Source organism: Dermochelys coriacea, chromosome 9, assembly GCF_009764565.3.
Source record: "Dermochelys coriacea isolate rDerCor1 chromosome 9, rDerCor1.pri.v4, whole genome shotgun sequence".
NCBI lineage: Eukaryota > Metazoa > Chordata > Testudines > Dermochelyidae > Dermochelys > Dermochelys coriacea.
The window spans coordinates 25,387,087-25,400,351 of NC_050076.1; the positions used below are offsets into that span (position 1 = coordinate 25,387,087).

General features: G+C 41.7%; 1 protein-coding gene across 6 annotated transcripts in view; it reads left to right on the plus strand.

The window, feature by feature from the left end:
* PLCH1 (phospholipase C eta 1) overlaps nt 1-13,265 on the plus strand; it is a 170,562-nt gene that overhangs the window by 129,297 nt on the left and 28,000 nt on the right. For all 6 annotated transcript variants that reach the window (XM_043492498.1, XM_043492499.1, XM_043492500.1 and 3 more), the window contains 3 exons: nt 77-248; nt 4,242-4,349; nt 6,683-6,844. In XM_043492498.1, the coding sequence (XP_043348433.1) occupies nt 77-248; nt 4,242-4,349; nt 6,683-6,844 (442 nt within the window). The remainder of the gene's footprint in view (nt 1-76; nt 249-4,241; nt 4,350-6,682; nt 6,845-13,265) is intronic.

The following is a 13,265-nucleotide window of genomic DNA, read 5'->3' on the forward strand; positions in this document are numbered from 1 at the left end:
AGTTGCATTATGACTGCCTGTCATATATCTTGAAAAGCTGTTATGATGTCATCTGGGGGGTTTGCTTTTGTTTTAGGTTTCCAGTGATATTGTCTATTGAGAATCACTGTAGTATCCAGCAGCAAAAGAAGATTGCTCAGTACCTCAAGGAAATATTCAGTGACAAACTGGACTTGTCATCTGTAATCACTGGAGAGTCCAAGCAGCTTCCTAGCCCTCAAAGTTTGAAAGGCAAAATCCTAGTGAAGGTAATTTGCTAGCAGTATTATGTACAGAATGTAATAACAGTCAGTATATTATACTTATCATCTTAGCTCTTATCCCCTCAGGCCCTAAGAACCCAATTACCAGTAACACAAGAATCAGAACAGATACAGTTAGCTGGGTTTTGATCTTGTGTTTCTTTTTACACAGACATTAAAACAGGTTTTATTTCAGACTTAGCAAGTATCCTGAGATATGTTTTGTAAAGTGATAATATCAAGCTATATTAAATAAAATAAATAATAATAATAATAATAAAAATACATAAATAATTTGTACTTATGTATTATCTCATCTGAAGATCTCAAAGCATTTTACATCTGTTAATTACTTACACTTACAGTAGCCCTATGAGGTAGGAGCAATATTATTATACCCATATACATAGCTGGGGAATATGAGGCAGCCAGGATCAAACAAGGCATCAATGGCAAAGTCAAGAATAGAATCCAAGGTCCCTGATTCCCATTCCCCTGATCTAATCTCTATTTATTCCATTTGATCTGTGGTTTTTCTAAGGTGTCTTCACAGTGGTGCTAAGCACCAGTCTGCATTATGATCCTAAGCCGGGAATTTTCTCTCCTTACAATGTATTCTTTAGGCACAATATAGAAAAGAGTGAGAAATCATTTCAAATTTATGAGAAAAGCATTCTTTCCCTTCTCTTCTCACCTTCCTGCTGCTAAGAGCAACGGTTCAACAGATAAAAGCATTTTTTCTTGGTACATCAGTTGTGGCTATGTAAGTGAGAAGAATGCTTCAGAGAAGAGCTAAGGAACAACAAGGGAAAAGTGCCAGTGTTGTGTCTGAGATGAATAATTTGAACTTTTCAGTATAAACAGTTCCTTTCTGAAAGGTATTTCAGAGAACTAGATGAAAATAATGAAATAAAGATAAAAATGCTAGATAGTACTTTGAGAGAATGAGTAATATGTATTTACCCTATCAGACTGCCTCTTTTTAATTTAATTTAGCATGGTGAGGACACTTCATTCTCTGTAAGCACAAAATTAGCTGCCTAAGCCTGGAGCTGAAGCGGCCAGTATTTCAAAGTGACAAAGGCTGTTTTCACCATCATTGTAGACTTATGTCTGATTTTACAAAATACTGTAACTGCTATCCCATCTATTACTCATGTCAGCCAGCCACTTGAGAAAAAACAAACTTTGTTACTTATGAATCAGCAGCTTTTGGGGAAGTAACAAGCAGTTCCATATTATTTGTACTCCATTTATGCATTTGTTCATCCTTCATCCCTGAACAACATGTAGTGTTACTGGCTTATCCAGACACTGAGCCTGATTCTCCCCTCACTTAGGGCTTATCCACACAAACACCTAGTTTGTGGCAGGCTGGGATGTACAATTACCCCACACTGGCTTGCCGCATGCTAAGTGTCCAATGTACCATGCTGTTGTGAACTAACAGTTCTGAAGTACACTTTGATCTACCCCATTTTGAAAGGTGTCCAAGTAGATAAGCCCTTAGGTCAGTGTAAATCAGGAGTGGCTCCACTTTCAGTGGAGTTATAAAGGTGTAAGTCAGAGGTGAATCGGACCCTCTGGCTGGCAGAATAGTACTATCCATTCAAAAAAATGCAGTGTCAATGTCCTGTTTATCTCGCGGTATAAATCTCATGGAGAATAATGTAGTTTGTGGCGGTATCTGGCACTGAGAAATGTAGATAGCCTAATCAGTGGTGAAGGTAAGTACACATCACAGCATACAAGTTTAATTTCCTAGATATTAACTGGCATCTTCATTTTTATTCCTCATCAGACCTTCTATAAATACACTGCTAGATAGCTACAGAACTGCACTTGCAATGTGAGTGATTATACAGGAAAATTCAGGAAGATTTATTGTTCTGTTTACCATTGATCCTTCAAGCCTTGTATCCTATCACCAGAAGTAGCCAACAAATGCTGCATCCATATTCCACCACACTAGCCAGCTGTTCAAAGCTAGACATGAGCTTGGGGGAAATTCCTTCCAGACCCAAGAAGACATATTTGCCTTGCAGCAATGGATTAGCCACTAATTTCAGCCTACTGACTACACTCCGAACTGTACATGCAATATTTCTATATGCTTTCCTGCTTCCCTCACGCTAACTGCCAAATGCAATCAAATTCCCTTGTGTCTGCACCTTCCCTGCTTCTGATGTAGAGTGTCAGCCTTAGTGTCTGATTTTATAACACAGATCATCCTGCTGGAGGTGAGTATGAAACAGCTGAGTCTAGTTATACAAAGACATTCTGACAAAAAGGCTGCTCTAGAGATGGGAGAATGTCCAATATTTTTTTGAAAACTTCAGGATAGAAAGCTCTTTGAATCCTGCAGCTGACAGTGAATTCTGCCAGTCAAAAATTAGACTTCCCAAAGGGTTTTGTTAACCCTACCTTTGAGGCAGTTACCTCTTGTTGCAGAAATTGACTGTGACATACTGAACTTAAGAAAGCTGAGGGCCTTAGTGGTTAAGAGCATAGATAATCAGCATCTTTATAATTGTGCCCTTTGGATGCCTCATATATCTATCTGTCTATATGCTCATGTCATCCTAAGTATTCTAATGGCTAGAAAATATCGCATTCCAAGAGTTAAGCGTGTAAACTATGGAGCCAAGTATTACTACCGTTGGTCAGTGGAGAATAGAAAATGGAGTAATGCACAATACACTTTTGGGCTCTACTATTTTTAATACATGATAACTAAACAATAAACTGAATTTAAAAGTACTCGTGAGGCATGTACTGCCTTACATAAAGTCATTTTACTGCTAGAGTTTGGACTAGCACATTGCACAGCATTTATACTGACTAGCAGTATAATGATGCCTCAGTGCCTAGTGATTTAAAAGAGTTGCAGCAATATTCATGGCACATCTGTCAAAAGCAGGCAAGAGACAGATTTGCCTGTAGAGCTGCTCAACTTACTGGGAGAGGAATTCTTAAACTGTACATATTACAAATGGCAGCACTTTTTTCATTTGAACTTTTTTTAAAAAGAGGCAACTTACTGCCAGGAAGGATTCTTTTTATTTTTTTAGCATCTCAAACTTCTTTAAGAATAGAGATGTGATGTTACCAAGACTCCAGGGATCATAGACAACCCACAGATAAGCAATTCAGTACCGGGGGACATAACTTTAAAAGATTTGTTTTACATCACTTCAATGATAGCATCAGAGTTAGCAACTGCATGATGTAATGAAAGGTAATAGGAAACATCAAAACATTAAATAGGTAGCATTTTCAAAATTCAAGGGGAATTGGCACCTAGCTTCATTAGGTGCTTTGAAAATCCCACACAATATAATTAGTACCTGTTACCAGTGCACGAAGAGACTGGTCCAGACTCATGGCATAGTCTAAATCCATTCATGACCACAGCAAGACTCCCATTAAGTTCAGTGGGCTTAGCATCTGGCCTTTGTGAAGGGCAATGGTTATGAAGAACCTGTCCAAACTGAGATCAGAACCACACTGCCTACAATTGTGTTTGAACATTGTGTTTTTTAGCAAGGTTCTGAGGCCTTGTCTACACTAGGGTTATGTCTCTAAAATTTCCTACCACTTCACCTCCACCTGTGGTATCAGTAGTGACAGCTCTAGCGTAGACATGGTGCTGGAAGCTGCCAGTATCTTAAGTACTGTGCTATGTAGATCTGTTCTGAGCAAAATGCTCTTGGCACTGGCTGGGTGTATTCCATTAAGCAGATATTTTGCTTATACTGTCCCATTAATCAGCAGCCATTTTTCTTAGAATAAACTGGTTCCCTGGGAGGTATCTGTCAAAGCCCAAATGAAAAATTCTGAAACCACATGGTCATGATCACAACTTGAAAAAATGTATTCTCCCATCAGACCTTATTCGGAACTATGAACATGAACAAGAATTTTAGCCTGCCTTCTTCCCAGTAACCAACACTAGCAACTTCTACATATATTATACATATTTTTTGTGCTAATTTTTAGGGTAAGAAGCTACCATATAACCTTGGAGCTGATGCTGAAGAAGGGGAGGTTTCTGATGAAGACAGTGCTGATGAAATTGAAGATGACTGCAAGTTAAAGCTCTGTTACGTAAGTGTATAACAATTATATGGCACAATTTGCTTTCCCAATCCTGTGTTCCTTACACACCCTAAACTCCCACTTAATATTATTACTGATATAGATTAAAATTTTTGAATTTGGATGCCTAAAGTCACGCACCTAAATCCCTATGTAAGCACCAGAGCGGTCTGAATTTCACAGTTCTAATGCATTCTTTTATTATTTCTTAGCCTTTTGTGTGTTTTCTCTTCTTTTTTTGTTGCCTTTAACTCTGGACTCTTTATTTGCTCTCTCTTTTTAAATATTTAACTGTGGTCTATTTTTTTTATGCTTTAATTTTATTTTTAGCCATTTCCATATTTGTTGCTACCTAACAAACAGTTGTGCAGTGCTGATGCACGCTATGCAACAGATGTCCAGCCCAGCAGCAGCCAGACTTCACTAATTTAAAATTTTGAACAAGAAAGAAGATATTATACAGTACGGTACAAATAGAAGGGGCCAAATTCAGATTTGGCATCAGCAGATGCAACTCCATTGATCTAGGGTTTGAATTTGGCCCAGTGAGCTTGCTTTTTTATTTTACCCACACTCACTCCCATATCATTTTAATTTATACTGACTGTTTTAATTACACACGCACACACACAGAATTTTCATTCATATTGAATGTTTTTACTGCAGACACACATCCCCATGTAGTTCTCAGTTATAATAAATATTTTGCAATAGCTTTTTAAACAGATTTTGTTTTGTTTTTCTTTATCATTTACATCTGCTGTTGGGAGTTAAACATTTCACAGGCTGACTTGAGAATCATTTTGAACATTTAGGTACTATAGATTCCCTTCTGAACTAGTTTAGAGAAAGCAGATGTTCACGCCACTTCTTTTCATTAATTCTATGCACAGGCACCATCTACATGTCAAGTAATCAGCAAAGTCTTCTCTAGGAGTCATGTACGTTGCATAAAGGGACTGAATTTCTCTCTCTCTCAAGACAGATAAATGCAGTGATACTTAACATTGAGCAAGAAGATGTGATTCATTTCATTTTTACAAAGCCTTAGGCTTTCCTATTACTTTGTGGTCAGAATGTAGTGTGATGCTATTTGAGCCATATGGTCTACAAGACAGCCTCATGTAGAAATACAATTTTGATTTGGGTCCATGATGAATGAGGCAAAGACCGCTCATTCAGTGACCCAAGAAGTTATGTTCCCTCCGTATTTCTTGCAGCTTGGAACTTTTTCATATTTAGTAATAAAAAACTAAGCTACATTGAAGGTTGCTAAATGCAATTTAGGTCTCCGATCCACAAAGCCTTTAGGCTGTGCTTAATTTTAAGCACCTGTCTAAATCTTTGCAGGATCGGAGTTGAAGCGAAGAGATGCCATTGAATACAACTATAAATATAACCCAAAGCATTAAAAACTATGACATTTGCTAGGTAAGGTTAGTCAACCAATGGTGACCACAGGGTTAACTCCCCATTCATGCACTCACACCATCGAACAGAAACATTCTCAGTGACTAGCAGAGGCTATACTAGCTTTCCCTGGGTACCCCCTCCATCATATAGAATTATCTTAAAGGGAGACACTCGAGGCAAGAGCTGCACTGCCAGGGAAGGGGAGCCCTTAGACCCAACAGGGAGGCACAGGGCTTCCTTGTGGGTGGCCCTGTGTCTGCCACTGGAGCATCTGCAGGATTTGGTAATAGGCCCTCACTTTCTTCCATAGGGGTGAAATCTCCCTCCCCCTCAGCAGAGGAACGAAGAGGGAATTCCACTCTGATGTGAGGCCCTTTACATCAAAAGTTCCGCTAAACATTTTTTTCTGTGTTTGTACAGCACCTAGCACAATCAGGCCCATAGGTGCGATCACAATACAAATGACTATTATTAATAATAAAAATGCCTCATCTGTGTTCTATCAAGAAAGCGTTATAATGTTGCACTTAGTGCTCTACATTTTCAAAGGGCTGTGGCAACACATCAGCTGTATGTTCCTCATTACATCTCAGAGAGAGTAGGTAAGTAGGTAAGATACGATTGTTCCCATATGGGGAGGCTGACACAGAGGTGCAAAATTCTGAGGTGATCTAAATGGTGACCTGAGTCAACGTAACTTACACATCAAAGGACTAAAGGGAAAAACATGGCAGGGAAAGCAGCCAATAGGGAAGATGCAAACTAAAGCTTTTTCCATCATCCTACTTGTACTTGGAAAGGGTAGGAGGAAATTTTGAGAACATCAATAGTTTGCTTGGATGGAAGCATCCATACTGCTCCATTTGGGTTACTCAAATAGGATTGGTGAGTCTGAATGTATTTTAACAGGATTTGTTTATTCATTTCAGAGTAATGGTACAACTGAGCACCAGATGGAATCTTTTATAAGAAAGAAACTTGAATCACTGATAAAAGAATCTCAAATCCGGGACAAAGAAGATCCTGACAGTTTCACCGTGAGAGCGCTGTTAAAGGCGACACATGAGGGCTTAAATGTAAACCTGAAACAGGTATGATCATTCTTTTTTCCTTCCTCGTGTTATGACAAATGCAGTAATATTAGGATAGTAGCAATATTCATTGCAGATTTGGCATGTAATAAAAGCTCATAGTAATATTTTATAAACAACCGTTTAAATGTTATTTTAGCTAAAATAAGAGCTTGGAACAGTTATTTAAAAAATGTTAAGAGAGGATTCTAGAATTGTAAGATGTGAAGGGTATATGTTAATCTGTATTAGTAAAGAAACTGCAGCAACTATAGGCACTGGAAGGGATTTGCCAGCATGGACTCATACTTAGATAAAGTTCACTAGTCACTGAGACTGCACATGGGTCAGAAGGTCCATGCTAATGGGTCCCATCACATCACCAGGGCCTTTGGCATAAATTGTGTCCTGTATGAGGAAAGATAAGGGTAAGTGAAGCCTGGTGACAGAATGTGAGCGAAGCAGGAGCTTTAGATATGCTCTCACTAGTATGTGTCACACTGAGAGTAGATTCTCATCCCAGTTACATGGGTATAAATCTGGAGTAACTCTGTTTAAGTGAGTGGCATCATTCTGGATTGCCATTGGCGTAACTGGTCCAGTCAGTTTTTTCTTCCAAACTTTGGCAATATAAGAGAGTGTGACCTCATACATTAAATAAAACAGAAACAGTTACAAAATTTAATGTAATTTTATGGCTGTGTCTTTACTCTGTTTGCTTAGTGTAGCTTGAAACGTATAGTAAATGATGCTAACACTTCCACTTCCATAGCTCCTTCATTTTGAAGATCTAATCATACTTCATCCACAATTGATTAAATCTCAAGGTGAAGTAAGCAGCTAGCCATTTTATACATAGATAAACTGAAAAACAGGGAGGTTAGATGAGTTGCTAAAAGTGACAGAAAATCAGTGGCGGAGCTGAGAAATAGATCCCTGGAGTCCTAACTTCCATTTCTATTTAGCCATGTTCCCTCCTGTACTGCAGGGCAGATTGTAAAAACCATTTCAAAGGGTTTAATTCTGAATCACTTAAATCAATGGGAGCAGAATCAAGAGAACTTGATTGTGTAAATGTGAAGCCATGTATTTCTGCATTGAATTTTAAACATTGTCTGAACTTTCAAGCATACGTGATGGGGGGTGACTCATCACTGCGGCACCTCCTGCTGGCTGTCCAGGGAATTACAGCTGCGCCCTCTGCTGGTGATGTCTTGCCCACTGTCACTTCTGTTCCTGGACCCACATAACTCCCTGGACCATGGCGTCCTCTTCATGACACTGCCCCCTGGCTGTGCCACACTCCGTGTTCCCGCTTCTGGGGGAACTGTAGTCCACTATCCAGTCACTTCTTTCAGTGGCAGGGAGCAGGGGGGAGGGACCTGGGCCCGCCCACTACTCCAGCTCCTGGCCCATGGACCCTATATATAGCAGCCACTTACGGCATCCCCTCGGATTCCTCTATGGATCTCCCTGGACCACTTCCCTGAGGCCCCAGCACTCTCTTTTCCCTAACCTCAGGGCCTCAGCCTGCAGCACCAGCCTACAGCACTGCTAAGTCTAGGGTGCTTGCTGCCCTCAGCCTGCAAGTCAGCCAGTCTACCACCCTCCTCAAGCTCCAGGGAGTGACTGACCTTCTCTGCCCTGAGGCTCTTCTTATATGGGCCCTGATTAGCTGCTCCTGGCTGCCCCCTCCAATTGGCGGTCTCCTGCACAGCATCCCTCGGGACTTCAAGCTAATGTACTCAATGCTTTTTTTGCCTCTGTTTTCACTAACAAGGTCAGCTCCCAGACTGCTGTGCTGGGCATCACAAAATGGGGAAGAGATGGCCAGCCCTCTGTAGAGATAGAGGTGGTTAGGGACTATTTAGAAAAGCTGGATGTGCACAAGTCCATGGGGCCGGACGAATTGCATCCGAGAGTGCTGAAGGAATTGGCGGCTGTGATTGCAGAGCCCTTGGCCATTATCTTTGAAAACTCGTGGCGAACGGGGGAAGTCCCGGATGACTGGAAAAAGGCTAATGTAGTGCCCATCTTTAAAAAAGGGAAGAAGGAGGATCCTGGGAATTACAGGCCAGTCAGCCTCACCTCAGTCCCTGGAAAAATCATGGAGCAGGTCCTCAAAGAATCAATCCTGAAGCACTTAGAGGAGAGGAAAGTGTTCAGGAACAGTCAGCATGGATTCACCAAGGGAAGGTCATGCCTGACTAATCTAATCGCCTTTTATGATGAGATTACTGGTTCTGTGGATGAAGGGAAAGCAGTGGATATATTGTTTCTTGACTTTAGCAAAGCTTTTGACACGGTCTCCCACAGCATTCTTGTCAGCAAGTTAAGGAAGTATGGGCCGGATGAATGCACTATAAGGTGGGTAGAAAGCTGGCTAGATTGTCGGGCTCAACGGGTAGTGATCAATGGCTCCATGTCTAGTTGGCAGCCGGTGTCAAGTGGAGTGCCCCAGGGGTCGGTCCTGGGGCCCGTTTTGTTCAATATCTTCATAAATGATCTGGAGGATGGTGTGGATTGCACTCTCAGCAAATTTGCGGATGATACTAAACTGGGAGGAGTGGTAGATACGCTGGAGGGGAGGGATAGGATACAGAAGGACCTAGACAAATTGGAGGATTGGGCCAAAAGAAATCTAATGAGGTTCAATAAGGATAAGTGCAGGGTCCTGCACTTAGGATGGAAGAATCCAATGCACCGCTACAGACTAGGGACCGAATGGCTCGGCAGCAGTTCTGCGGAAAAGGACCTAGGGGTGACAGTGGACGAGAAGCTGGATATGAGTCAGCAGTGTGCCCTTGTTGCCAAGAAGGCCAATGGCATTTTGGGATGTATAAGTAGGGGCATAGCGAGCAGATCGAGGGACGTGATCGTTCCCCTCTATTCGACACTGGTGAGGCCTCATCTGGAGTACTGTGTCCAGTTTTGGGCCCCACACTACAAGAAGGATGTGGATAAATTGGAAAGAGTACAGCGAAGGGCAACAAAAATGATTAGGGGTCTAGAGCACATGACTTATGAGGAGAGGCTGAGGGAGCTGGGATTGTTTAGTCTGCAGAAGAGAAGAATGAGGGGGGATTTGATAGCTGCTTTCAACTACCTGAAAGGGGGTTTCAAAGAGGATGGCTCTAGACTGTTCTCAATGGTAGCAGATGACAGAACGAGGAGTAATGGTCTCAAGTTGCAATGGGGGAGGTTTAGATTGGATATTAGGAAAAACTTTTTCACTAAGAGGGTGGTGAAACACTGGAATGCGTTACCTAGGGAGGTGGTAGAATCTCCTTCCTTAGAGGTTTTTAAGGTCAGGCTGGACAAAGCCCTGGCTAGGATGATTTAACTGGGACTTGGTCCTGCTTTGAGCAGGGGGTTGGACTAGATGACCTTCTGGGGTCCCTTCCAACCCTGATATTCTATGATTCTATGATTCTATGATTCTGTAATTGGCTGCCTTTGCGCAGCCTCCCTAGGGTTCTCTCTAATAGGCTGCTTGTTGCGCAGCTTCCCTAGGGTTCTGTTAACGCGTTATGGTCTAGTGTGGGGGCAGACGCCCCATCACAGAATATTACAGTGAGTTAGTAACCAGTGGTACTTTCTTAGGGCCTGATTTACTAATGGGCATAGCATTTACTGCTGTGAGTAGCCCATTGATTGCCCTGAGATCCTGCTAGGTAATTTGAGCCTGCAGCCCACTGTCTTTCCCCAGACCTTCGCTACTGCTCCACAAGAAGGATGTGGAAAAATTGGAAAGAGTCCAGCGTAGGGTAATAAAAATGATTAGGGGGCTGGAGCACATGATTTATGAGGAGAGGCTGAGAGAATTGGGATTATTTAGTCTGCAGAAGAGAAGAATGAGGGGGGATTTGATAACTGTTTTCATCTACCTGAAAGGGGGTTCCAAAGAGGATGGATCTAGACTGTTCTCAGTGGTACCAGATGACAGAATAAAGAGTAATGGTCTCAAGTTGCAGTGTGGGAGGGTTAGGTTGGATATTAGGAAAAACTATTTCACTAGGAGGGTGGTGAAGCACTGGAATGGGTTACCTAGGGAGTTGGTGGAGTCTCCTTCCTTAGAGGTTTTTAAGGTCAGGCTTGACAAAGCCCTGGCTGGGATGATTTAGTTGGGGATTGGTTCTGCTTTGAGCAGGGAGTTGGAAGTTGGACGAGATGACCTCCTGAGGTCCCTTCCAACTCTGATATTCTATGATTCTGATACCAGGAGGCTGGATAAGGAGCACCTGCCTAAAGCTGAGCATCATTCTGGCAGGTTTATACTGCCCAGCCTGCTTACTTCTTTGAGAGGGAGGGAAGCTTTGATTGGAGGAGGTAGGGTAGCAGAATCTAGGGGGCAGAGCCTCCTGAACTGAGGCCACGCTACAAGGAGAAGGAGCCCATTTCCAGATTGATCATCTATTTTGTTGAAAGTGAATTTACTGGTGAGACCAAAGCCCCACCTTGTCATGTCTTTGACTACTAAAGACTTTTCCTCTGATCCCTTCCTCTTCTCACAAATTTGAACATTGATCTTTCCACAAGAGGTCACTAAAAGTCATCAGTCGTTTTCAGGGGATTAGTAATTATGATCAGATATCAACCACGCAGGTTCCCTTTTGAGCTAGAATCCTGTCACTTAGTACATTCTTTGGTACACACCTAATTGCTGATTGCAAAGGAATATAACCAAATCTGAAATTAGGAAGTCAAACACATAAGTCACCAAAAGGTCATCACTTTGATTATTTACAAAAATGATAGTAATTTCCTCCAGGAGGGAATCATGTTGGGCATGAGGCTTCCACCTTGGAGAAATTAGTGACATCTGAGTTCAGCAGTTACATTTAATGAATATGAGCCAAGAAAATCATTGAAGATGAGAATGTTGCCGATATCAATGACTGTAGCCATGTCCAGCCATTGGGTGGGATACTGTCAACTAGCAGTATCAAATTTGAGGGCTTGTGTATACTTACGGGTAAATTGGCATTGCTGCGATTGATGCAGTGGTGTCAATTTAGCGAGTCTGGTGAAGACAAGCTAAGTCAATGGCAGAGCACCTTCCTATCAACGTCTGTACTCCACCTCCCTGAGAAGTGTACAGTAAGTTGGTGGGAGAGCATCTCCCGTCAACATAGTGTGGTGTAGACACCACCGAAAGTTGACCTAAGTTACGTCGACTTCAGTTATGTAACTTACATAACTGAAGTAGCATAACTTAGGTCGACTTCGACTTCAGTTATGTAACTTACGAACTCATGTCAACTTACAGCTTTAATGTAGACCAGCCCTGAGGCTAGACTTTTGCTGATTCATTAATCTGATACAATTTAAGTGGCCACTAATGATATCCATTTGTCTCTTTCCATTCCTGTCTGAAGACTTGCAGTGCTTGACTATGGCTTTTAAGAGTGATTTTTGGTCCTTTTGTCAGCTCAGAGCTCAGCAATGCAATAACAAGCCAACATATCTGGAGGCTTAACTGATATCAAATGTTGACCTACATAGGAGAGAAACAATTGTAAACAAGAATTAAACTTTTATGTTTTGGTAATTCATTAACTTATTAGCTAGCTCTGTTATACTAAGGGTTTGTCATTATAAAGCTAGTTTCAAATCATTTTCATCTGATTGTCGTACCTGACAGGTATCTTTTTTTTATTTGTTTTTGTTTTATTATGCAAATCTCATGCCCCTTAATTGCAGCTATCCAAGAGTCACTCATTTCCCCATAGCATTACCATGTTTTCAAAAACAGAGCATGTTATAGCACAAGTTTATGCCTTGTCATCAAGTTAATATCACATAACAGATGAGGAGTATTGTGTAATGGTTAGATTACAGAACTAGGCCTCAGGAAATCAACATTCTGTTCCTAAATAATCCACAAAACATCGGCCCTGATTCTGTGGTCAGACATGAAAAATGTACCTCAAAACTGGTGTAACTCTCCTTAGGGAATAAGTAGTGGGGCGGGAAAGAGACATTTTTTGGGAGGCATAGAGCCAATGTAATGTCCCTGCACCACCTGCCACCTTGCAGAACACAGTGTAGGGGCATGCATGAGGCAGAAAGGGACAGGGCAGGAAAGAGAGGGGTGTGACTGGAGTCCACTGTACTTATGCCCTACAATTTTGGCCTGGTAGATGACCCATAGGGAGCTGTTCAAAGCCGTCATATATTAGAGCTGCCTCTGAGGTCCTCTAAGTTAGGCCAAGGTCCAAGCATGCTCCAGCTCAGCACAGAAGCCCAGAGGTACAATGGTGGCAGGCATTCACCTTTGCTCTGCAATTCCTAGGCTGCACCTCTTGAGGGGTGCTGGTCAGACTCAGGGCCTTATGGTGTAATCTTAGGGTATGTCTACACTACGAAATTAGGTCGATTTTATAGAAGTTGATTTTTAGAAATTGATTTTATACAGTTGATTGCATATGTCCACATTAAG